This window comes from Scylla paramamosain, chromosome 13, assembly GCF_035594125.1.
Source record: "Scylla paramamosain isolate STU-SP2022 chromosome 13, ASM3559412v1, whole genome shotgun sequence".
Lineage (NCBI taxonomy): Eukaryota > Metazoa > Arthropoda > Malacostraca > Decapoda > Portunidae > Scylla > Scylla paramamosain.
The window spans coordinates 24,007,288-24,033,247 of record NC_087163.1 but is presented as its reverse complement, the minus strand read 5'-3'; the positions used below and the strand labels follow the sequence as shown (position 1 = coordinate 24,033,247).

Genomic DNA, 25,960 nt, shown 5'->3' with positions numbered 1-25,960 from the left:
CTCCCATCATCACTATTTTCTTTCCTTCCCCTCCTGTCCCCACCTTCCCTTTCCCCTCCACCGCTTCCATTCCCCATAAAGGCGGTGGAAAATGGGATGAGGTTCGAGAGCGCCCCAGGGAAACGGCATCCCATTCCCCTTCCTTCGTTTTTTAAAGGTTTGGTATCCCAGATTTATTTGTGGCCGCTGACTTGAGCCCTGTTTTGTATGGAAGGACATTTATTCTGTAGGTGTCGGCCTCTGGGGGACTAAGGGAGGGTCTTTTAGGGAGATTACGAGGCGGGGAGGGTTGGTTGGTAAGGGTTAAGTTAGGTTAGGCTATGTGAGTGAGAGGTGTAGAAAATGTAAGTATGAGGATGCGTGGGTGAGTAAAAAAAAAGAAAACAGACTGGTTGGAGGGGAGACTAGGTGAACGGTGTGAGGGAAATGTGAGGTGAGTGTGTGGAGGGTGTTGGTGAGTGAGAGTTTGTGGATGAGTAGGGATGACAGGTGGATGCTTAGATGAGGAAGCGGGGTGGATGGACGAGGAATAGAGACGTGTATGGATGGGGGAGTTGAGTGAGGATGTAAATATAAGAGAGAGAGAGAGAGAGAGAGAGAGAGAGAGAGAGAGAGAGAGAGAGAGAGAGAGAGAGAGAGAGAGAGAGAGAGAGAGAGAGAGAGAGAGATGCACAGATAAAAAAACAGAGAAGAATGAGTGGATGAAAGACTTACAAAATATAAATAAATAAAATAAAAAAGATCAGGAACAGAAAAAAGATGAATATACGAAAGCATACGAACTAAGATGACTAAGTGAGGATGCAATGACAGATATTTAAGATGACAGAAAGAAACCAGCAGATGGAGAATACAAGAACTTAATAAATGTTTAGGTTTAAGATCTGGATAGTGCAGTGTATGGGATGGTGGAAATGGTGATAGAAGAGGCGTTAGTGGAATGTCTGGCCCGCGTGATGAATGGGGAGCGGGTGAGGGGTGAGGGGTGACTAGTACGCTGTGGTAATGGAGGGGCGAAGGCGGGGAAAATGGTGGTGAGCGAGACTATAAACGAGGAAAGGGGGAAAAAATATGGTGTTGTGAAGAATGGAAGGCGGTTAAATGCCTGTGCTGGGAGCGGTGGTAATGGTAATGGCAGTAATGATGGTGCGTACGGTGATATTAGTGATGATGACGCTTGTAATCGTACTTGTGGTGATAATGATTGTGATGGTGGTGGTGGTGATGGCAATGACAGTAACGTGTGCAGTGATAATGGTGGTGAATTGTAGTAAGCGTGCAATTGTGATGTTGATGGTGATGCGTGTGACGAAGATGGCAGTAATGGCGCGCGTGGCTCCTGCAGGGAAGGCGATGCTGATAGGATGTTGATAGGATGAGGGTGATGGATGGAGTGGAGAGGGGCTGAGTGGATCGGGTTAAATCAAATTCCATCTTCTGAGGTGTGGTGGAGGCGCGTGTCACTTCCCTTCGACTCCCTCCTCCATCCATGCCTGCTGCCCTTGTTCCTTCTCCTTCAATCCTTCCTTCATTCATTCCAACTTCCCTTCCTCCATTCATTCTAATATCCCTCCCTCACTTTTCTCTCCTCCTTTTTCACCATCCTAACTTCCTTCTCTCCTTCACCTATCCCTCCGTCCGTCCCTACTTCCTCCCTCCTCCTTCACCCTACTTGCCTCCCCTCCTCCATCCCAATTTCCCTCCTTCATTTCTTCCTTCCTCCTTCTTCATCCTACGTCCTTGTGTGGCAGAAGGGAAGGAATTGAAGCCATAGGAAGTTACTGCATTAGGATTCCTACCGCACAACTCCTTCCTCTCTCTCTCTCTCTCTCTCTCTCTCTCTCTCTCTCTCTCTCTCTCTCTCTCTCTCTCTCTCTCTCTCTCTCTCTCTCTCTCTCTCTCTCTCTCTCTCTCTCCTTGAAATAAAAAGGGCAGTGAAGGAGGAAAGGAAGGAATGAAAATATAAAAAAAAAACTCGTAGGAAGGGAAAAGTTTATGTTGATGGAGTGTGTGTATGTACGTACGTGTGTGTGTGTGTGTGTGTGTGTGTGTGTGTGTGTGTGTGTGTGTGTGTGTGTGTTCACTAATGACTGTATGATGGAAGGTTGTGCTCTTGTGGCTTCTTTTTTTTTTTTATTCCTTTTTTTAGGGAGTGAAGAACCAAAAGGAGGTCAACCACAGTATCTCTCTCTCTCTCTCTCTCTCTCTCTCTCTCTCTCTCTCTCTCTCTCTCTCTCTCTCTCTCTCTCTCTCTCTCTCTCTCTCTCTCTCTCTCTCTCTCTCTCTCTCTCTCTCTCTCACCACCGAATTAATGAGAGCCGTACCCAAGCAGACATTCATCATCCAAACTTACCCGGACGACATTAATTGAACGTTCACCATCACTCACCACACACACACACACACACACACACACACACACACACACACACACACACACACACACACACACACACACACACACACACACACACACACACACACACACACACACATACATCTCGCGGTTGCACGCATTCTGCTTCTTCTTCCTTTGAGTTGATTTGCTTCAGCTCGTTCCAATACATCCCTCTTACCACCACCACCACCACCACCACCTCCTCCTCGTCTTCCCCCTCCTCTTCCTCCTCCTCCTCCTCCTCCTGTTCTCTCTGCCGGTGTCCTTATGAGTCCAGACAGATGCCTCACCTCTCTCCTCTCTTAGGTGGTGCAGGAGTACGAGAGGGCCGTCATCTTTCGCCTCGGTCGCTTGCTCAAGGGCGGCGCAAAGGGGCCCGGTATCTTCTTTATCGTTCCCTGCATCGACTCCTACAGGAAGGTCGACCTGCGTACCGTGTCCTTCGACGTGCCGCCACAGGAGGTAGGAATCCTCGCCTCTAAGCCTGCCTCGGCCTGCCATTTTATCGGAAAATTTTACAAGAATTTCTCTCTTTTTTTTTATTATCATTACTCCCTCATGTGTTTTAATATTCTGGGGCCGCGCGTTGTGTGTGTGTGTGTGTGTGTGTGTGTGTGTGTGTGTGTGTGTGTGTGTGTGTGTGTGAGTGTGTGTGGGTGTGTGTGTGGGTGGGTGTGTCGGTGGGTGGGTGTGTGTGTGTGTGTGGGTGGGTGGGTGGGTGGCTGGATGTGTGTGTGTGTGTGTACGCGCGCGCCCCTTTGGGATCTATGTCTCACCTTCTTGTTGTTCCAGGTCGCTTCTTTTCTTCCCTCCTCCCTTCTCCTCCCCTTCGTCACTCTTCTCCTCCTTCTCCGCCTACTCCTTTCCCTCCTCCTCCGCCGTCGCCGCCTTCCCCGTCAGGTGTCTCATGGCTCATCAATAATGTGCATTTCAATTTTCAGTGACAGCGACGCGGCAGCAGTTGTGTGTGTGTGTGTGTTTGTATGTGTGTGTGTGTGTGTGTGTGTGTGTGTGTGTGTGTGTGTGTGTGTGTGTGTGTGTGTGTGTGTGTGTGAGTTTGTGAGTGTGTGTGTGTGTGTGTGTGTGTGTGTGTGTGTGTGTGTGTGTTTCTTTTTGTGTGACTTTCCTTCTCTCCTTTCTTGTTCTGTTTCCTCCCCTGCGGCCCAAGTGTTGTTGTTGCTGCTCCTGTTGTTTGTTGTTCTTGTTGTTGTTCTTGTTGTTGCTGTTGTTGTTGTTTCAGGGATCGTGTCAGCCAGGCATTTGTTGTGATCCTTATCCTTCCCCCTGCCCCATTAGTACACTCCCCCCCTGTCCATCCTTCCATCCAGCCATCCATACGTCCTCCCATCCATCCATCCATCCATCCTCCGTCCCTTCATCCCCATCACCCCCCCCTCCCCTCTTTTTTGCCCCTCGGTCCCTCCATTAGGCATCGTCGAAGTTGTGGTGTGTGCGGCGCCGCCCCGTGTGTGCGTGTGCGTGTGTGTGTCGGCACCCACACGTGTGTATTCCTCGTCCCCCCCCACTCCTCGCCGGTGACTTTGAGCATGGTGGAGCTGCCCCCCCCACGGCCCTCCCCTCCACCACCACCACCACCACCACCACCACCACTACCACCACCACCACCTATCATGCATGAGCAGTGTTGCATGCCTGACTGAAGGGTCACTGATGTCTTCCTGTTAGCTGAACATCTCCCACAGACCCGCCAGATACTTACTGCCACACTAGGGAATCTCGAAGGAGGGTGGTGGTGACGCTGATGATGATGATGATGATGATGATGATGATGTTGCAATAGTAGAGTCTATATAGGTGTGACCCTTTCCATCCGTTCACATCAACCCATCCAATGCCTCCCCCTGTCCATTCCCTTCCCTGCTCGCTTAGTTCACACACAGTTGGTCACGCTTCACTCCCCCCTCTCCTCCCACACCTGTATTGACCGTCCCACTATTGGCTCTTCCCCCCTCAAAAGATCCTGTCCCTGGATTCCGTCTCAGTTACGGTAGACGCCGTGGTCTACATGCGAGTGAGAAGTGCCATCAACGCGGAGACCAACGTTGACGACTACAGGTGCCAGTGCCCCAGAGAGAGAGAGAAAGAGAGAGAGAGAGAGAGAGAGAGAGAGAGAGAGAGAGAGAGAGAGAGAGAGAGAGAGAGAGAGAGAGATTGACCACCCCGGCTACTCTACCCTCCACACCCCTTTGGCTATTTAGTTCCTCCTTCCTTAGTGTCATTGTTATGCATCGCAAGCCATCTGGGAGGTCTTCCACATGCCTTTATAGCAGTCTTCTTCCGCTCACACTGATGATGATGATGATGATATGACATGACATGATGATGATGATGATGATGCAAGACACGCCTCAGTGTTGTTACGAAAGGCACGTCCGCGTGTCACTTGCTCTTGTTCAGTTCAAAGTTTATTTGTTATTGTTTCATGGTCATGGTTCTAGTGAATGTAAACTATTATCTTCTTCAAACTCAGTTCTAGTCTTGCCGTGATTTTATTTTGGTTTAACTTATTGACATGGGAATGGTTCCTTGGGGATGGCTCGCATGCTAGCTCCCTCCTCCCCCTCCCCCCTCAGACCAGTCGAAGGCTCGCTCTCTCGAGTCTGCTTCCTCCCACATGAGTTGTTCAAGTCACAATTTACTAGACAGGAGACTCGCAGACAAGAGCTGACTTCAGGACCTTGGAGGCTCAGCACCTGCACATGGCCACGCCGTTGCTCTCAGGAAGTGGCGGCGGCCATGCTGAGCGCCTCGTCCGAATCGGCGTCTTGGATCGAACTTCGACTTGGTCACCGTGATTGCTTTTTTTGACCGTGCCGCTGCCTGTGGGTGGACTGTTTTTTGTCGCAGCAGACCCGAGTCCACACCAGACCAACGTCCAACCTCCTTCCACCCTCCAACCCTCAATACCTCCTCGTCTTTCACTATTGTTTGCGTTGTTTTGTTGTTTCCCTCTTTTTCTCTCGCCCCAAAATTTTCGGCCAGTGGGGACGGCTGGCCGCCCACGGTGCGTCAGGGAGGGACCTTGGACGGGCCGGACCCCTGCACGCCCGTCCTCAGGGGCGCCACCTCTGCCCTGTCACAAGTTCCAAACATCACTCAAACCTGATATGAATGGACAGCCTATTTACTGTCACTCATTCTGTCACTTCCTTAGCCACGCCATTGGACAGGCAAGCTGCTTTTCTTAAGAAGCCTCAGCGTGGCCGGACAACTCACTCATAGACTCAGTGTGGAATGCCGTAGACAGGGCAAGGCGTACCTGAGGGCAGCGAGCGGGGTCCTCCCGCGCAGGGCAAACATGGCATTGGCCGGAACGTACGAGTATGCATGCCGTGACATCACACACTCGCTCTGCACCGTTGTTTACGTTTTCGCGATGTTCACTTGTCACCTCCGTCCCTCACCACCACCACGACCACACCCACCACCACCACCACCGCCAGTGTGTTGTTCATGTTTGTCCCACAAGTCGATGACCTAAACCACCGTAGACTAGCCAGTAAACCCGTAGGCTCGTAGCTTAGTTGTTCCTTGCTCCGTGTTACCTGTGGCGATAAACCCCTCAGACCGTAGAGTAGCTGCTCCTTCCCTGTGTTACCTGTTCTTTCCTGTGTTGCTGATGTGTTCAGAGAGAGAAACACTTTTCAGGTGTATATGTATGTATATATATATTATCTACCTGTAAGAGAGAGAGAGAGAGCGAAAGAGTTATGTATACAGGTTATGTATATGTACATGTTTCTGTCCCATACTGAAAGTGGGGCTCATTTTCAGGTGATTTTATGAAATGATTTAGTTGAATGTGAATCATGTTCCTGCAAACCCTGTGCCTTTGAGTGCATTACGGTGATGGTGACGACGCCGCCGCCGCAACACCTCCGTCACCACCGGCTATATTGCACCCCACTAGCACCACCATCACCGCCGTGGTTCCGTCCCACCATCCCACCCCTCCACCCACTAAGCCTCATCCCACCCTTGCCTTTCCTCGCTGTAGATTTAAGATTTATATTTTGTAGTTACATTTTTTATTCAATTTTTGAGAACTAACCACCATTCATTAGAGTAAAATCAGAGTTCCTGCTTAGATATTTTTTTGCACAATTTTTCAACAAATTTAATAAAAAAACTAATGATCAATATTTTCATATGAACTCATAATAACAATTTTTTTCATCCCCAGTGGAAACAAATATTTAATTGATGTGTATTTTTTAAATTTTGTTGTCGTTTGATGTGTTTGAATGTAGAGTGTGACGTGCCCTTCTTCCTCCCCCCCCCATCCAGTGTAGGCCTCCTGTCCTCCTCTCGCCTCCTTGCCTGTAGTGTAGTACTCTCTCTTCCACTACTAACCTGAGTGTAGCGCCCCACTCCTCCTTGTGTCTGTGATTCAGAGTGTGTCCTTCTGTGATCTCGTGAGTATCAGCCCCTCTCCCTCCTCGTCCTCGTCCTATTCCCTTTGTCCTGTCCCAAAGCAGTGTGTAGTTAATCCCTTTAACACCCCTACCCCCCTCAAGGCCCATGGGTTCCCACTTGTATCCTTCGTATTTGTGTGTGATCTTAATGTTGCTCCCCCATTCCTCCCTTCCCTTGAGGCCCTGTAAATTGTATTTTGGGTCCCCTGGGTTCCCCTCCCCCCGGGCCCCGTGTGCCGCATAAAGCTGCCTAGGTCAGGCCGGGTCAGACTCAGTCCCTCCTCTAACGCGAGTCTCAACACTCCAAGATCCTGTCGCTGGATTCAGTTCCGGTGTCTGTGGAGGCCGTGATCTACTTGCGAGTGTGCAACCCGACCAATGCTGAGACCAACGTAGATGATTACAGGTGCTCCTCCGCTGCGTCTCCCACTACTTTCCTCCTTTGTTTCTTAGCCGCTCCTTCCTCTAGACCCACACGGCGGGTGGGTCTCTTCTTTCCCGCTGGTTTGGCGGGCTCCTCTCGGCTCTTCTCTCTTCACTTAACAGCTTGCTGGCTAGTTAGTAGCAATTCTCTTTGATTCCTTCCCTGAACCTCGCCGAGTGCCTCCAGCGAGAGGACCTGGCACACCGTCGAGGACTTACAGTGCCTCACTTGGTGGCCGTCACTCCGGCGAGGTGCCTCTGTTCCCTCACGGCGGCGACACTCACACTCGGGCCCCGCGCGGCCCTGGACCACCACCTCCACATCAAGACATCACCAGCGACACACACGATAGTCCTCCACACGTGTCCGGCCTCGCCCAGAGCAGCTCTATTCATAACACTTTTTGGTTCTTGTTCTTCCACAGAAGAGATTTTCTTCAGTTCGTACCCGGGCTCGACGCTTCCCATTACCCGAGGCTCGCGCTTCTCTGCCATTAACAGCAGGAGACCCGGGCCGGTGGCGCCGAGCCCGGGGAGCTAAATTCCGTTTTAATATTACTCTCCTTTGACTCTACCCACGACAGCGCTGCCCGCTGAGGCGGAGCTTCCACCCCCCCTCCCTCCCATCCACTTCACCGCCCCAGTTGGCAGCGCCGCTGGGGGCAGGGGAAGGGAGGAGTCGCGTCCCCGCCGCCGCCCCGACACAAGGGTGTGGCGGCGAGTCACAAGACGAGCGACTGTCCTCCTTCCCCTTCCTCCTGGTGGTAAAAAAGAGACATCATATAAAAGGGAGAAAGAGAGAGAGAGGGAGATCACTTCCCTCCCTCTGCTCCTCCTCCGTCCCCACACTAGGGTCCTCCTCCTCCTGACCTAGTGTAGTGGGCCTGGTCGGTCCTGCATGCCCGGCCTCTGTGGTCCCTCTCACGCTCAGCACCGTTATTTATCAGTCCTTCGTTTCCCGTACTTCGTTTTCCTTCTCTTCTTTGTTTGTACTGTTGTTTCCGTTTCTCAACACCACACCTGTCCTGTGTTCCGCCTGTCCCCGCCTGTCCTCGCCCCACCCACAGTCGTGAGGTCCTGGTGTTGTCCATGTAGGCGTGTCGGTGTGCCATGGGGCGGCCTGGGGGAGGGAAGCTTAGGCCGTTCCAGAGACGCCTTACAGCTGCACAACCACTACCACTCATCACCACCACCATCCCCACCATTGTCATCACCACCACCGTCATCACCACTGCCACTTTCACCGGGAAGCAATAACACAGCTGCAGGAACTCCGAAATTCCTCTTTTTTTCTCTATTTATAAGTATAAATGTTTTCATTGTCCTTTGAGCAGCATGTCGTCCCAGCTCCACCAGTGCACAGTCAGTGTGTGTATGAATTATTACTATTACTAGTACTATTACTCCTAAGTCACTAGACATTCACCATGTATGTGATGTATATATGTATGTGGTCGGCAGACTGCACACCACCATCACCACCAGTTTTATTTGTTAGTCTTTTTTTTTTTTTCTAAGACATAGAGAGAACATAATTTGAGTTGTTTTTTCATCAGCTGTAGGAAGGAAGGTTGTCAGGGGTCGGGTCCAACGCAGCATATTTGTCTAAACCTTGTTGTTGACATGAGTGTGTCTGTAGTGAGGCCTCTCGCAGGGCAGACGAGGAGGTAGGCTTGTCCCTCACCTCAGCCTCGGTGCGATGCCAAACACACAACACTTCAGAAGACATCGCCATGCCAGTCAGGAGGCCGCACTGGTGCCTCGTCTTCCCGCGACCGACCAGTCACTGGCTCGTGCGTCAGCCAGGCAGGCTTTAGGGTTGGGATTCCTTGCATGGTCCATAGGTCGTGAAAAGTGATGGAATATGAAATGATTAGGTCAGGTTTCCACGCGTGGCTCAGCAAAAGGGAAGACGGGGAGGGGGGAGGGAGCAGGAAACAGGTCAAGGTGCAGAGGCGCCACCAGAGCCCGCTGACGCATCCCCCAGCGAGGCAATGCCGGCATTGCCCGGAGTGTTGGAGGCTGCAGGCCTTGAGGGTTTCGTCTTCAGAGGCAATAATTGATTCATAGTTCGCTCTTGTAGCTTTGTAAGCACTGGAAGAATTACTGAGGAAGCTGCGACCTCATTTGATGCCTAATGTCTTAGATGCAGCTGTCAGCTACTGATGCTCTGTAGAGGAAGAGGATAGTTACAGAAGAAAGGTGAGCAGCTCAGAGAGAAGTGTTAGGAGGGAGGAGAGAAGGGAAGGGGAGCAGGTAGGAAGAGTGAGGTGGTCTGGGAGTGACGGGGCCCTTCAGTAACGCCTCCCTCACTCACTCACCAAGATACTGTCGCTGGACTCGGTGCCCGTGTCGGTGGAGGCGGTGATCTACATGCGTGTGCGAGACGCCACCGCTGCTGAAACCAACGTGGAGGATTACAGGTGTACTTCAAGGAGAAGTTCTTGGGCCCCTGTCTGGCTGATGTGTCTGGTCGTCTGTTGGACAGTGACCGCAGTTATTAAAACCTTATGATACTACAACCACAGCTACTACTACTTCTACTATTACTACTTCTACTACTACTACTACTACTACCATTACTACTAATTCTTCTTCTACTACTGTTGCTACTATCACTACTGTTACTAATACTACCATCATTCCCACCAACATTTGTCTGTTACTTATGATATAAAGAATAATTGTTTTTGTCCCTTTTCTTTTTCTTTGGGTTGCCAGTGTTTGTTTTTGTTTCTAAGAAGTTTCTCTTTCACTTGAAGGTGTTTGTTGTCAGTCAGGTATTGCCAAAGAGCTTCACCACCACACCACCACCACTAACACCTCCTCCTCCTCCTCCTCCTCCTCCTCCTCCACCACCACCACCACCTCCTCCTCCACCTCCTCCACTTCCCGTCCTCTTCATCCTCAGACTATTCATTTATATTTATCTGTTTCCTTTCGCCCACGGCTGTTCTAGTCTCTTTCCACCTTTTTGCACAGAAAGCTTTTTTTTTATCTTTTCATATTTTCATCCGTTTCTCAATTCTTTTTTTTTTTTTTTCGGTATTATTCTGCGAGCTAGGCACCGGGGCCCAAGCTGCCTCACTCCCCACCTTTCCAAAAGCTTCCTCCACCTGACGTGGCTGTCTCAGGTAACCCTCCCTCCTGCCTCCCCTCTCTCCTTCCCTCCTTCACCCATCCCTCGCGGAGCCGCCCAATCAGAACCAGACAAACTCAATAACTATAACACGATACAGAAAAAGGAAAAAATTCAATCCTAAAAGAGCTGATGATTTGAAAAAAAAAAAAAAAGCAACACATTGTCCTGCTGGTGAGCCGCCAAGACGCCGTTCTCGCGTGCTCCAAGCGGGGAGGTGGATGGAAGGGCTAAGAATCTCCAAACTCCATCCACCCACCTTCTCTTCCACTGGCACGCTCGATTTGAGAGTCTGAGCTCGTGTTTCTGACAGCCTGGTGCCCCCCACCCCCCACAGCCACCGCGATAACCCAGCCTCCAGCATCTCCACAACAGAGTCATCCAGAAAGTTTAAGCATCCCCACCCGCTCACTCCTCCCCTTCCTCTTCGTCCACCCCTTTCCGACTTCTCCTTCGTCCTTTGTCCCTGCGGTAAGAGCATCTGCTTCACGTCCGTCTAGAATAAACACCTTATGGAAAACGCTAATTGTAATTCCAAAGCCAGCCACACCACAGAAATAGAGCAGCACGTATTTATGCCGTGTTCTTCACCTCCTGACTCCGCGATCCACTCACAAAAGCCCAAACTTGAGAACAAAAAGTAGATAAGAGATAATATAGTATTTTTTCATCTGTAGAATTCTTCAGTGTGGTAAATGGAGAGGAATCTGCCTCGCCGGGGGTGGCGGGATCCTGTGAGTGTACCTGGAGGACCCCGCAGCAGGCGCGGTGACGTCAAGCAAGGCAGGGGGACGGCCACACGCTGCTTTAATAATGCACGTTAATTACGGAGTCTTGCGGGGCAGCGGTGCAAGGCTGGATTAGGATAGGCGGCGCTCCTGCCCTCACTTCACCTGGGAGTTGTTCATGGCAGGAGTGGCGCGGGCGAGGGTGTGCCTGCTAGTTCTGGTGCACAGCCGCATCTCATGAGGGCAGCGTTACGGGGACTTTGTGACGTGCGAGAATGCCGACTATATTCATTACTCGGCGAGGTGAAGTTCACGGTTGTGGTTATTCTCTCTTATTACGCACCGCGAATGTAATATTAGAAGTCGGGAACGAGACTTGGGAATAATTAACGTGGGGACTCCATTAGATTTCGCTCAGGGACAAAGGGACGAACATTAGTGGTCAGATGAGGGTGTGCGCCGCCATGATGGAGTGACGAGCGACTGCTGACTGACTGCGGGCACAGGCTGGATTCCGGGTCAATAATAACCGTACAAGAACTGCCATGGTGTTCTTCAACCCTTGCAGCGTGGGACGATACCTGGCCACAGCGATGCCACAGGCAGGTCCACCACTAGCGTGAACGCGCAGACCCAAGAGGAGAAAATAAACGCAGAGACAAAAGATTTTTTATGATGAAAACAAAAGACCGTTACATTTGAGCCCCATGACCAGAATGTTACTCCCTCGGTCACTCAGTCAAGTCTTGGTCGACAGCGTGGCGGCGAGCGTGTCAGTCGTTCTCTCGGCACCGCAAAAAATCAGCTTGTCGGTCGCTCAGCTGAGGAGATTCTTAAGATCCCTCTCATTTCGAAAAGAAAAAAAAAGCTCATGTTTTTATTTTTTTTTGTTTTCAAGTTCATGAATCACAGTCCGTTTAGGAATAAAGTTTGAAATGAAATGCAATGTTCTGCGTCAGTTTTGAAGGAACACATTAACATAACACAGACTTGGAGATGCTGAGTGACAGGGAAGTAAATATATTTCCCTTCAGCTTAACACAGTGGAATCAACGAATCTTCACTTCCAATACACCACAGAACGATGAAAACTGTGCTCGGCTACTGCCAAACTTTCCTGAAACACTAACGATCATAAAAACATTTCTGCCACGTCCTCGTCTCGTGAAGCAAGACCATTACGGATGATTACTATGACGGCGACATCCCTCCCTTGCTCCCTCTACTCCCCTCCCTCGCCTCCCTCTTCACACCCTCTCATCCCGTCCCGTTCTCAGTTCACATCACCTCACGCACCTAGGCACGAGTCTCGGCTTGGGACACCGCTTGCTACTCTGCACAGTTTTTGATTCGCTTGAGAAATCCCCTTGTAAATAAGAAAAGTCTTGATATCACCTTAGTTTTAACGCAAATAGAGGTAACGCTGATCCAGCAGAAGAGAGAAAGAGAGAGAGAGAAAGAGAGAGAGACCGAGACTGAGAGAGAGAATGAGAGCGAGTAAGAGAGAGAGAAAGATAGAGAGAAAGAGAGGTATTTGATCTTTGGTACCGAGGAGACCCAAGCTTGTTAAGAGAGAAGCTTCTAGGCTAGTGTTTCCTCTGTGCATGTCATTAAGGACGAAGAAATGGCCGACAGAGGGAGAAGAAATAGGTTTCAAAGCTTTCTTCTCACGCGCCACGAAAGAGGTGTGAAGTGTCACGTGTGTGCTTCAGTCCCTGCAGCCACTCAGTCACTCGCCGGTGTTGGGTTAGGTTGATTGTTGACCACAGCTGACGAGGCAACATCTGGCACATAAGACCGAGAAACAAAACGAAACAAAATTAGTTCATAATACCACCACCACCACCACCGCCGCCACCACCACCACCAATACCATCACTTCCACCACCACTACTACCGCCATCTTCACCACCACCACCCTTCAAGATAGTAATGCCTCGATGGTCCAGGAATTAAGTGTTCATTAATGTACTACTACCTGCACATGATGTCCTTCCAGTAGAGCCTGTAGAGAGATTATCGCTAAGCCCTCCCTCTTCTTGTTGCCCTCCCTCCCACGATAGAACCTTTAGTGTTTTGTATAGACAGGGTTTATCCAATGACTTGTCACTCGCCCGCAGATTCTAACCAGAGATTCTGTGACGATATCTGTGGAAGCTGTGGTTTACTATCGAGTGTCCGATCCCATAGCGGCTAAGAACAATGTGGAAGACTACAGGTACTACTGCCAGTCACCAACATAACATGACCTAGCCAGTATACACAGTAGTCTGCCAGGATTAACACAGCAACACTCGGCCGGGCTGCGGGCCAGGCTGGCGGCGGGTTGGGCTGCTCTGCTCCGCCCGTCGCTCGCCTCTGGGCCCCGCTCGGCCGCCACTAGTCTGCGATGGCTGTTCGTTGGGATGTCGTTCTTTTGCTCGTAGGATAGATTCTTGTCCTAATGGTTCACTCTCGCCCCTCAGGCGTTCTTCGCACGCACTCTGACACACACACACACACACACACACACACACACACACACACACACACACACACACACACACACACACACACACACACACACACACACACACACACACACTAACATACACACACACACACACACACACACACACACACACACACACACACACACGTTTCATTCATGACGCCTAGAGGACGCCAGATATCTTACGACTGATCAGAACGCATCCCTGCAGGCGTCTGAGATTCAATTGGCCTATCCGGGCAATCCCTCCATTAACATCATAATGCTAGCGAAATATTAACCTTTCCGTGTTAGGTCCTACACCACCACTAAGCAGATTTTTTAACAAAATTTTTATATTAGATGGCCTAGTCTCAAAGAATTTTTTTTCTTTTTCTTTTTCTTTTCTTTTGTTTTTCTTTTTTTTTTTTTTCTTTTGCATAGCAAAGTAGTAGTTAGTGTTAGATGTTCCTTGACCCGAAGTCCTGGAGTCCCTCAGCCAGGGTCCCGCACCTCCTCTCATTAAGCTGCGTCCTCAGACATCTTCACACTCGCAAACACCAGCACTGTGGACACATGATCATTTTTTTGCGGACACCTGAAGTTTTTTTGCCCAGTCAGCGGCAGGAGGGTTTTGCGGGAGGGCGGGTGGCGAGGCCTGGGCGGTGGCGATCCTTCCCGCCCGCACCTTCTGCCCGCTGGGACTCCTCAATCCTGACGAGGCGACGAGGTCTAGTTTTTGTCTCAAGACGAAAACTGGAGCTGGTCCTCTTAGCGCACCCTGCACGAGACGGAGTATTTATTGGCATTCCTCCAGTCCCTCCCTCATTATTTTATTCAGCCACACTCACACTGCGTCAGGAAGGCAGTATGGTAATCTGACACCCCTAAGTGTGAAAACATTTCATCTGTAGGACGCCTCGAGCTGGTCCTCTTGCATCACAGTACATTCATTGGCACCCCTGCAGCCCCGCCCACCCAGACACTGTGTCACCCCGACGCCCCTGAGTACGAAAACTTTTCCGGCACTGTCGGCATTCCTCATCCTGGATCCGATAGAAGGATTTTACCCGGTCTGTGCAGCGCCGTCAGGTGGGAGGCGGCGCGGAGGTGTGAGGAGTGAGGGAAAGAGATGTCTTTCTTCAAAGTCATCCCGCCAGACGCTCACAGACCCTCACCCGCCCGCCCTTACCTTTCCTCCCTTTTAAAAAAAAAAATGAATATAAAAGCATATAATTTTGAAAGCTTTGAATCCTATTTTGTTCCCCCCCGTCACCCCCTAACTGGGATGGCCCGCCTTACTCCACTTGGGTCTCTTGTGCCGGACTTAGCAAACTAGTGTAGACCACCAGCATTAGTGTGTATACATGAATGTCTTACCCTAGTGTAGATAATTCCCGTGTCACTGAGAGGAACACGTGAGGTTACACTAGAGGTACGCGTGTCTCTTTGCCAACTCTCCCCCCTCCAAGGCATGGTGCAGCCCTCTCGCTCTCATAGTAGACTGTTAACACACTACCATGGCTCTCAAGATGTCATATGTGTTTCTTGAAGCATGCGGTTACGTGCTAATGCTGCTGCGCTAAATAGTGTGGTGCCATGCGGCAGCTCGCAGACAGCAGCGTTTATCTCTTATTATTGTTACCATTATTATCATTACTGTTATTGTTATTATTCATATTGAGCGTCGTAGACCCAGGGACGAGAATGCCTCTAGTTGTCATATTATGATAGATGAATCATTATTTTCCCCCAAACTTTCTCTCTATATTCATGAACGAAAAACGCGTTTTCCTTTTTCCTTGTATATGCATGTACATATGTATATAATTTTTTCTTTACTCGTTTTAATTTTTGGTTATCTTCTTTAGTTCCAGAACAGCACTGCACTGCCAGCATGATTGATATATAGAGAGAGATTTAATATTAAATATGAAGATATGAACTTTTTTCTTTTTGCATATGTGTACGTCTTGACTGAAGTAACAAACTATATATATATATATATATATATATATATATATATATATATATATATATATATATATATATATATATATATATATATATATATATTATATATATATATATGAGCTGCAACACAAAGCAACACTAGCAATGGAAGGCCGCTGAGATGCAATACAGCAGTCATGATAAAGATAAGAGTAAGGCTGAGGCGGGGAGAGGAGACCCAGCATGCCCTCCCCTCCCCGGGTGTTGTGTTGTGGTGCAGCGGACCAAGATAACCTCCTCTTAACGCATTCCAACTCGGGCCACACATTTGGATGCTCTCACGGGAAAACCGATCTAAGTGTGTCTGTCCCCCAGTGGTGTCCGCCGGGGCCGAGGCGTGGGGCGTCAGGGGAGGGCAGGGGAGGGGGCAAAAATACCCCCTTATTATTCCCCTCTCCCCCCTCCCGTTCCCATTCCCACCCCACTGAATAGAGCCACGGAATCCTCACCTCACTTCCCTTCCTCCCTCCACTTCTCCCAACCCTGACCTCCCCAACACGTGTCCTAATTTGCCTCGATAGAAAACCCGGAGGAAAAGTTGCAATGGGTAAAAAATGCCGGATTTCGTAGTCTGTTAGAGAACCACTTGTATATAATATAAATATAAAGGTAAACAGGTTACTGACACCCCCTTTTTCGCTTCCCCTTCCGCTCCTTCCCTCCCCGTCCCCCCCCCCACGCCCCGCCCCTGTCCTGACCCGCCCTCGGTCGCAGGGGTTTGGTGGTGGGCGCTAAAGCAAAGTGTGTTTCAATAAACCTCTGTGTATACGTGTCACTTGTGTGTGCACCGCGTCACCACCACCACCACCACTTCCACCTCCACCACCTCCACTACCACCACCACAACCACCACCGTATGTGCACCCACAGCCACAGACAGCCTCTTGCGTTCCCGTGTGCACATCGCGTGTTGCTCATGACTCACCAGTCTCGCCGGGAAGCAGACTGAAAGAATGTCACTTTAGAGTATCAAGGCGAAGTAAATCTACCGTTGCTTCACTTCCCGCCCGGCTCGAAGGGTTCTTGTCTTAACGCCTCAAGTGCCAGAGCCGTCATCTGGCCCCCCAACCCCCTCTCCCTTCCTTCATCCCCTTCATCCCTCCCCCTCTCCCCCCACTCCCTCATCCCAGCGGACACCCAGCCTCCGCTCCCACTGGTGGCTCACCGCCCCCCTATCCCCCCCACTACGAAAACGACCAGTCCAACATTGACACAATCTGGTGCCGGAAGACTACCGCCAAAGCCTCGGTCTGGCCAACCCTTTTCTTGTAATCTCCTGTATTTTTTCTGATCACAACAACAGTGAGACAGAATTGGAGAACAACCACGATTTTTTTCCACCAAACAAAAGCAACAAATTATCTTGCTACCAGTTTCACTCTTTATCGACTTTTTTCCTTACTTTTTTACGTTGTTATTTTTGACTTTCAGTTTTTTGTTGTTGTTTTTCTCTAATCTCCCTTCCTTGGCCGGAGATAATTATTTTTGTTCATGCGTTTATCAGACTTTTCCCCCCTCTTTCCCCGCCCCCCTTTTTATAGCTTTTTTTTCCTGTTATTTCTGGCGCCCTCCCCACCTTCCTTTTGCCTGTGAAGTAGAAGGCCTTTCTGCTTGGTGAAAACTTAACCATAGATTGGGTAGCGTAGACTAGATGACTTGCCGAGTCCCGTGGCCCCTGGACGCTATTTTTGAGGGGCGTGTCTGGTGTTGGTGTCGTAAAACAGCTTTTTGTGAAGTGACTTTGATTTTAAACATTTTTCCTCTCTATATTTTTTTTCCTAATTGTTCCCCTTGTGAGCAGTATTAAACCTTAGAGTTTCTGTGAGTCTTTGTGATATTATTATTATTATTATTATTATTATTATTATTATTATTATTATTATTATTATTATTTTGATTTCCACCTTTTTCAGCGTGCTGGCTTAGCGGAATGTTGAAGTAGTTGCTTCTCTTTTGCCTTGCGCTGTTCATATTGGACTTACTCATAGTGTACTCTAGTGGTTCATTTCTCTGACTGTACTGATGTGCTACTGTGGAGTGAGTGCGAGAGTTTTGTTGTTACTGTTGTTGTTGTGATGGTCTGCGTGTGTTTGTGTTAACGAGTGTGTGTGTGTGTGTGTGTGTGTGTGAGTGTGTGCGCGCGTGTGTACGTGCGAGTGCATGTGTGTATATGCTTGAGTGCGGATATGTGTGGTGTGTCATGTATGCGTGCGTGCGTGCGTTTGCGCGCATGTATGCTACCTAGAAGAGTGAATTTCATGCTACTACTACTATTACTACTACTACTGCTACTATTACTACTACTACTAGTACTACTGTTGCTGCTACTACTGTTCACTACCACTACTACTACTACTACTACTACTACTACTACTTTTCCCACTAATACTACTACTTCTACCACAAAGTAAGCTAACGTTTCACACTTTCAGAGTCCTTTAGTCCTCTTAATATATAGACAACAGTATATTGTGTACCGGAAATAATATCAAACAACAACAATAACAACAACAACAGCAACAATAACAGGTAATTCTCCCTTAGATAACTACCCACGTAAGTCACACCATCACCTGAGTGTTGGTGTAACGTAGCTGCCACGCACCCGACCATACACACACACACACACACACACACACACACACACACACACACACACACACACACACACACACACACACACACACACACACACACACACACACACACACACAAACACCTGACCCATCCGCCAGGTGTGACTGAGGTGTTCCCTTTAAAAATGAGAAATGTAAAAGAGCAGTGACGAACTTCAGTTTTTTTTTTTTTTATTTCTGGACGTAAAACCGTTGCCCTCCTCCTCCTCCTCCTCCTCCTCCTCCTCCTCTTTCAGCGTTCATTTTCCACGTGTCGAGGTTGCAGGTGCTCTCTAATTAAGCGCCTCTCAGGTGAGACAGGAGGAGAGAGAGACAAGGGGGAGGGAGGGGGTGTTAATGGAGTGGAGGAGGAGTGGTGGCCGTCTGAGGGAGTAAGAGGCCAGCTGCTCGTGTTGACTCGTCTTAATGCCTAATGAACGAAGTCGCAAGTGAAGATTGAAAGGAATTTCTCTCCTCCACCTCCGCCTCCTCCTCCTTCTCCCTCTCCTCCTCCTCCTCCTCCTCTTCCTTCTCCTTCTCCTCCTCCTCCTCCTCCTCCTCCTCCTCCTCCTCCTCCTCCTCCTCCTCCTCCTCCTCCTCCTCCTCCTCCTCCTCCTCTTCCTCCTCAATATCCTCGTCCGAAAAAAAAAACTTTTTTTTTTTAGCTTATAAGATTCTTTTTCCTGTTTTTTTTTTCCTCGTTTGGAAAATGGAAGCGTTTTATAGCATCTTTTTGTGCTGGCTTGGAAACCTGTTAAGTCTGTGTCTTCGCAGTTGATGTAAATTGAGGAAACACTCAGTTCCCGCCCTTTTCCACCGCCTCCCTCGCTTCCTCGCACGCCAGACTGACGCAGCGAGCCCCGGCGTGTTGTGTTCCTGCTGTGATCCGTTAAATTAATGCCCTACCGTTGCCTCCCGTTCTTCGCCTCTTGCCGGGTTCCAAATAACCTTCATTCACTCATTCATCCTAATTCTGAGACCGTCGCTGGTCAGGTGGAGAGGCAACGGGAGTGTTGACAGAGCGCCGCACTGAGCCATTCACCGCCTCTCGTCAGCTGGAGGCACGTGACGCTGAAAGGAAAAGAAAAAAAAAAAGCATAACACGCGTCTGGAGGAGGGAGGGAGTCGGTTTTGCTTGTAAATTTTGCTTGAGCAGATGCTTATGGACGAAAGATATTATGTAGCTTACTGGCGCTAAGGGAAAATAAGGGTTGCCTCGCCAACCTTCCAGTGTGTTCTGTGTGCCGCTGCTACGCCCCTGGATAAGCAGGCGAATGCACAGCCTGTCGCATTGTTCTTTTTTTTCCCTTTTTTTTTTCTTTTCCCTGCTGAGCGCTGTGACGGAGACTGAGCTGATGACGGAAGAACATTTTGGGGTTTTCATGTTGAATGTCGCTAGGGTGAGTTGGTCTTGGTGTCCCAGTCCCCTTCTGTCGCCTGTCCTCGCCCTTCCCTTACGGCTCCTCTTCCTGGCGTGAGCGCCGCCACCCTCGTCCTTCCTTGCACCTCCTCGCTAACTCTACGCAGATCCTTGTTTGATATATCGATTCTACTACTCTTGGTTGGATTATTTGGTTTTCTTTTAGTGATATTTCAGAACTGAGTAGTCTGTCCTAGAGTGCCACACACGCCCCACCGGCTCTCCCTGTGTTACCTCGGCCACGTGTGTGTTGGCACTGTCTCGCCCCTGTTGTTATGAGGCGTCAAGAATAAACTCAACAGTCGCCTTGACCTTTTTCTATTTTCCTCATTTTTCTAGTTTCTCTAGCGTACATTTTGCTCCCTAAGCCTCCACTTCCCAGCCCCATCACTCCTTCCCTCTCTCCTTTCCTCCCGTCCCCACATCCTCTCTCCACAGACACACACGCAACACTTAATTTCTCTCATATTTTAAGTTCTGTCTACTTTTTTTCTGTTCCTTGTTACTTACCTTTGTTAGGAGCGCTCCCTTGTCGCCGCCGCCACCGCCACTGTCTCTTAGGACTCCCTCTATTCCTCTCGCCTTTCTCTCCCTCCCGCCCCCTCTCACTCACTCACTCAGGCGCCAGCGGAACGCGACTCTTGTTTTGTTTTCTCCACACCAGCGATAAACTTAATGAAAACACACGTAAGCCTCGGTGTTGCTGAATTGCTCTGGAAAAATACGACCAGTATAATCCTCACACACACACACACACACACACACACACACACACACACACACACACACACACACACACAGCCCTGCAAAACGTCACCGTCACTTCAAACACATTTCTCGTCTGGCTTTATGAATCCTCTGGGTCGAGCCGAGTTCCTAGTCCGAAAGGTTACCGAAGAAGGGCGAGGTACCGCGACCTGGCTTCTTCTAACAGGTGTGTCGAGCCATTGAGCAGTTCCTAGTGTTTTGTGACACCTCTCGTCGGTCCTTGAGGAGAGAGGAGGATCCGAGGTTATATACTTGGATCCTCTTCCTTCTGTTCCTTCACCTTTTCCTTCCTCTGCGCCGTGAACAGGTACGTAAATACACATCTAGTCCCCTCGGGAGTGCTACTCGTCGCGCTGCAGCCGTTCGTGATTCCACCGCTGGGTTTGTCTGTTTATTTTCTCCTGCCTTTGTCTGTCTCTCCATTTCCTCCTGTCTGTGTCTATCTTTTTATTTCATCCCGTCTGTGTCTGTTTCTTTTCTTCCTGTTTCTTCTTTTTCTTACATGAATTTCTCTTGTTATTTGTTTTTTCCTGTCTCTCCCACGACATCTCCAAGAACAATCGGACTTCTATTTCGCGTTGGAGGAGGGATGATGGAGGCGCCGATGTGTGTGTGTGTGTGTGTGTGTGTGTGTGTGTGTGTGTGTGTGTGTGTGTGTGTGTGTTCGTGTGTGCGTGTTCGTGTGTGCGTGTTCGTGTGTGCGTGTATGTGTATGTGTGTGTGTGTGTGTGTGTGTGTGTGTGTGTGTGTGTGTGTGTGTGTGTGTGTGTGTGTGTGTGTGTGTGTGTGTGTGTTTTCCTTCTCTTTACTTTTATTAATAACAAAGAAATCAGTTTTTCAGATGGCCAAAAACATGCAATGTCTGAACGAACAACAACTCCATCGCCACTACTGTTATTGCCACCACTAATATAACTTCCACCACCACCACCACCACAGCTCTCGCCGCCCCTCACACACTATACTCATTTCCAGCCCTCAGGGACACAACCCACTTCCCTCCACCACGTAAAATCCATTAGTGCAAGCGGCCCCTCACGTAACTCCGAAATAATAACATTCTCCAACATGACAGTCCCACCTAACCATTCTATACATTTCCTCCTAATGACCTCCCTTCAGTGTTTCTCTTTAATTAATACATAAACCATTTCCACCACATTGCCTCTCATTATTGCTACCTCATACATTCACCCTCACAACTGTTACCACATTACTTAATGTCCTCACACACCCTCACCCTGTACCCAGCCATTACCATTGTTTTAACGGTACTTTCATTACACCTCATAGCAGTGGTGGAACTTCGAGGAGACAAGAGAGGGCAAAGGAAGCACGTGCTGTTTTTGGGTGTCGCTTCCCTTTTTTCAGTTTCTAAATATATGTGGGAATGTCAGAATTTACCATATATCGATACTTTTTTTCTAAACTGGCGTGGTCCCTCAAATTAATTGCTCCATAGTTTTACAGTCCATTGTTCCTCCACTGCCTCACACTCATTCCCTCGAAATCGTCAGCCTCGCAGTCCAGTATCATCACTTTTAATGGTCTACAGCTGTATAGTAGCTTCATTTATCTTAGTGCAGTGGTTCCCAATTATTTTTGGTTCGTTACTCGATCCGACACGGCACATCAAGTCTGCTCTCTGCACTCACGCCGCCTCTTGGTTTGGTTGGTTCTCTGAATTCCCCAACTTTTTTTTCTGGTACCTCTCCGATATCCAACAGAAATTGAATTTATCTTCAGAGGTGTTGATTTGTCTCCAGCTTGGGAGCCGCTGCCTTGGAGGTGTATGTGTTGTGTTGCCTGGCGATGATTTATGTCCTCCTCCTTCATTCATTCATTTACTGATCCATTCATGAGTATAAATTCATCGCATTATTATTATTTTTTATTTATTTATTCATTTATTTATTTTTTTATTCTTTTACACTCCATCATCCCATAATAATCCTTTACTCCCCACTAATAACACCTCGCCATTCTTCCTCATCCCTCCATACTGAGCCCTTCCACTACCTCTCTATGACAATGTATCCTCTTAACACTTGCCTTTCACACCACCTCATCATTCTTCCTCATCCCTCCACACTGAGCTCCTCCACTTTACCACACCAGCAAGACAGTGTATCACCGCCCTTTCCTACAGCATCCCTCTACTTAATCAGGCACTGTAGCCACTTTGCCTCATGTCGCCCTCATCCTAATCGCTCTGACATGCCTCGCCTCACAGATCTTGTCTCGAGACTCGGTGACGGTGGCTGTGGATGCTGTCGTTTACTACAAAATCTTCCGCCCTATTCATTGTGTCACGGTGGTGTCAGATTTTAGGTGACTATTCAAGGAAGGTGGCGGGTGGCGACATCCACCACCTCCCGTATCCCCGTTCAAATCACTGTTGAGATTGTGCATACCACCACCACCACCACCACCACCATCACCGCCATCACTACCACTGCCATATTATTGTCATTAACAATCACAGATTATTGCAGTTTGTACTAGTGATTCTTAGCCAAGGTGCATAAATTAGTTGTTTCATTAGCTATATATGATAACTGCAAAATTTATTGGTTGTACGGTTGCGATACTCAATGATGTAGCACCTCGCAGATTATTTCCATCTGGTGGCGGTATCCGACAATTATACCTGATGAGTTATAAGATATTGTGTTGTTATGGATGTTTGTAAGTGTTGTTCAGTGCTTCGCCAGTTCACAGTGCGCTCTGCCTCCCTGAAACATCTATAATAATGGAAAGATAACGTGTTGTGGTATAGTGTGCGGCAAAATTACACTACTATGAGGAAAGGTTGAGAATCACTGGTTCCTGCGTTTACACTTGATTTTGCCGTGTGTTTTGCATTTCAGTGTGTGTGTGTGTGTGTGTGTGTGTGTGTGTGTGTGTGTACCACATGATGCTTATCTTCACTGGTGCTGCACATACAGTCACGTACAGCTGTTCCTTCCATCCATCATCCCATCCACACCCCATCCTCCATCACATGCCATCACCCCCTCCCTCGTCACAACACACACGCCCCTCATTCCCTTGTCACGCAGGTACTCCGCTCCTCGCCATGAAGATACTCAGTCCTTAGGCTCTCTGACAGGTTCTTAGCCCCCACAACAAGTTCCTCTCAGGCCTTAGATACTCAGCCCCCAAACAGGGCTACCAAAACAGGTACTCAGCCCATACACAGGTCCCTCAGGTTCACAGTCCTCACCATCAGTCTCTTACAGTCCCATAGATACTCAACCCCAAACACAAGCCTCTCACAGTCCCTCAAAACAGGTACTCAGACCCCTTACAGCCTCTCAGGTCCTCAGCCCCTATCAGTCCCTCAAAGGTTCTCAGAACAGGTCCTCAGCTCCCAACACAGGCCCCTCACAACCCTCGTCACACAGGTCCTCTCCCGAGACTCAGTGACGGTGGCGGTGGACGCAGTGGTTTACTACAAAATCTTCAGTCCCATAAATAGCGTAACGGTGATCTCAGACTATAGGTAACTACTGAAGAGGTGACTGCCGGCGCCTCCCTCACCACACACCTACACCGCGGCGTTACCTCACGTACACTTCCACACGCAACAATGTTAGCCACCACCTGTCTTTTTCTTCCCCACAAATTCACTGCAGCTATTTTCCTTTACATGTATATTACGTGTACCAGGCACAGTGTTGTAGCTCTTTACCGTATCATTCACTATTCTGAGTATACTTGTGTGTGTGTATGTATGTGTGTGTCACGTAATGTTGTTACCAAGGTGACGGGCAGTAGAGTGATGGTGATTACTGGAGCGTGTTGTTTGTCCCTCACGTATCACGCTGGAGTGTGAGCGAGGACAGTAGCAGTACTTACCCGCTTAGCGACGCTCACCTGCCGCCTGTACATCCCTGTGGCTTGGTCGTCATTCCTCCTCCGCGCCTAGGCTTCTGCCCACCACACCCTCTACAATCCCTTACCACCTTGCCGCGACGCGACACTCACTGCGGGTTATGCTTCTTTCTTAGGAGAGTAATTTTCGTCTCTCCTTCTGATCTCTGGGCCTGACGCTGATCCGACTTGGTTGCATTTCCATCCGGTGCCGACTCGATTCACCCTGAGGAGTTTTGTCTTTTTTGTTGCTGAGCGGAGGATCGAAGGGGCTTCGCGTCTCGGTAACGTTCCCGCGGAGGCACAGAGCTTCGGCGGTGATCTTGTGCGGCGTGTAATGTGTGAATGGGAAGGATGCGGCGGCCGCGTGAGGCTGTAAGGCTTCGGCACGGAGGGTGAGGCATTCAGTGACTCCACGGAGGCCACTGGCGGCGTCACGGGCGGGGCGGGAGGGATGGCGGGAAGCAGAGGTGTCTAGCAGCCTCCCTCCACAACAAATGTCGTCCGTCCCCCCACGCAGGTGCTGACACACGACTCGGTCACCGTGGCAGTGGACGGCGTCATTTACTTCTCCATCAAGGATGCTCTCAGGGTTGTTACCGCTGTGGCAGACTACAGGTATAGAGAGAGAGGCTGCGCGAGGGAGAGGATGATGTATGAGAGAGAGAGAGAGAGAGAGAGAGAGAGAGAGAGAGAGAGAGAGAGAGAGAGAGAGAGAGAGAGAGAGAGAGAGAGAGCTCGTTTTATACCCTGCAAGGTTTACTAGCCTGTCCACTTGTTTACTTACGAATGCGGTTATGCACGGATTACCTCACTCTCCATCATCACTACTTGCTCTTGTCTTGTGGGCTGACGAGGTAGACTGTTGTGCCTGTCCTCTCAACCTCTCTCCGGGCGGCGGGCGGCCCCGCCCCGCCCCGCCCCGCCTGGCACAAGTGTTTAGGCCAAAGCATCGTGTTGGTTGCCCGTTGCACCCCCAGACTAAGGTATGTCAGAGCTTTTTCCATTATTCTGCAGAAGGAACGAAGAGAAATGTGTCTTTCCAGAATTATAACGTGTAAGCTTCAATTCGGCCAATGAAATGGTTTGCCAAAACAAAACTAAATTTTTAAAAATTTCTCGCATGCTGAGTCTTGCCCCAGTTGAGAGTTGCATCATAGTGACCAGACCTCGTGAGTTTGACTGCGTAGCTTCCGCTGTGTTTTCTCTTCATGTCATTGAGTTGTGGTGATGAGTGTTCGTGTTCGTCCAATTTGGAGCCGAAATTCACCAGCGCGCGTCGATTTTCTTTTTTTCTCATTATTATTTCGTCCAGATTTTCAGGATTTTGTGGGATGATTTTTTTTCCCCCATCCTCATTTTCTCCTGCAGCGTTTTAGCCGCCAGGAGGCTGTGAGACTGCTGTGGTGCGAGGCGTTCATTATGATGATGATAATAGTAGTAATAATATTCATAATAATAATAATAATAATAATAATTTCTTTAGATTATGATTAATAAACAGTAAAGCATGAATAATGAATACTCAGCTACCCGTCAATTATAAATAAAATCAAAGTGAAGGAGAAAACGCGTAATTAAATTTGAAGAATTTTCTCAAAAAAGTTCATAAGTCAGTCTGGATTAGAATAATAATTTCATTTTTAAATACTCAGTGAAAATATAAGATAAGTA

At 49.0% G+C, this 25,960-nt stretch overlaps 1 protein-coding gene across 16 annotated transcripts in view; it reads left to right on the top strand.

Moving 5' to 3' along the window:
• Nucleotides 1–25,960, top strand: part of LOC135106545 (band 7 protein AGAP004871-like) — a 94,257-nt gene that overhangs the window by 30,776 nt on the left and 37,521 nt on the right. For 4 of the 16 annotated variants that reach the window (XM_064015717.1, XM_064015702.1, XM_064015713.1 and 1 more), the window contains exons 4-5: nt 2,705–2,860; nt 24,807–24,904. In XM_064015717.1, coding sequence (XP_063871787.1) covers nt 2,705–2,860; nt 24,807–24,904 — 254 coding nt within the window. Of the gene's footprint in view, nt 1–2,704; nt 2,861–4,376; nt 4,475–7,142; nt 7,241–9,582; nt 9,681–13,244; nt 13,343–22,643; nt 22,742–23,817; nt 23,916–24,806; nt 24,905–25,960 lie in introns of all 16 variants that reach the window. The other 12 variants (XM_064015708.1, XM_064015716.1, XM_064015712.1 and 9 more) reach the window with 6 other exon arrangements.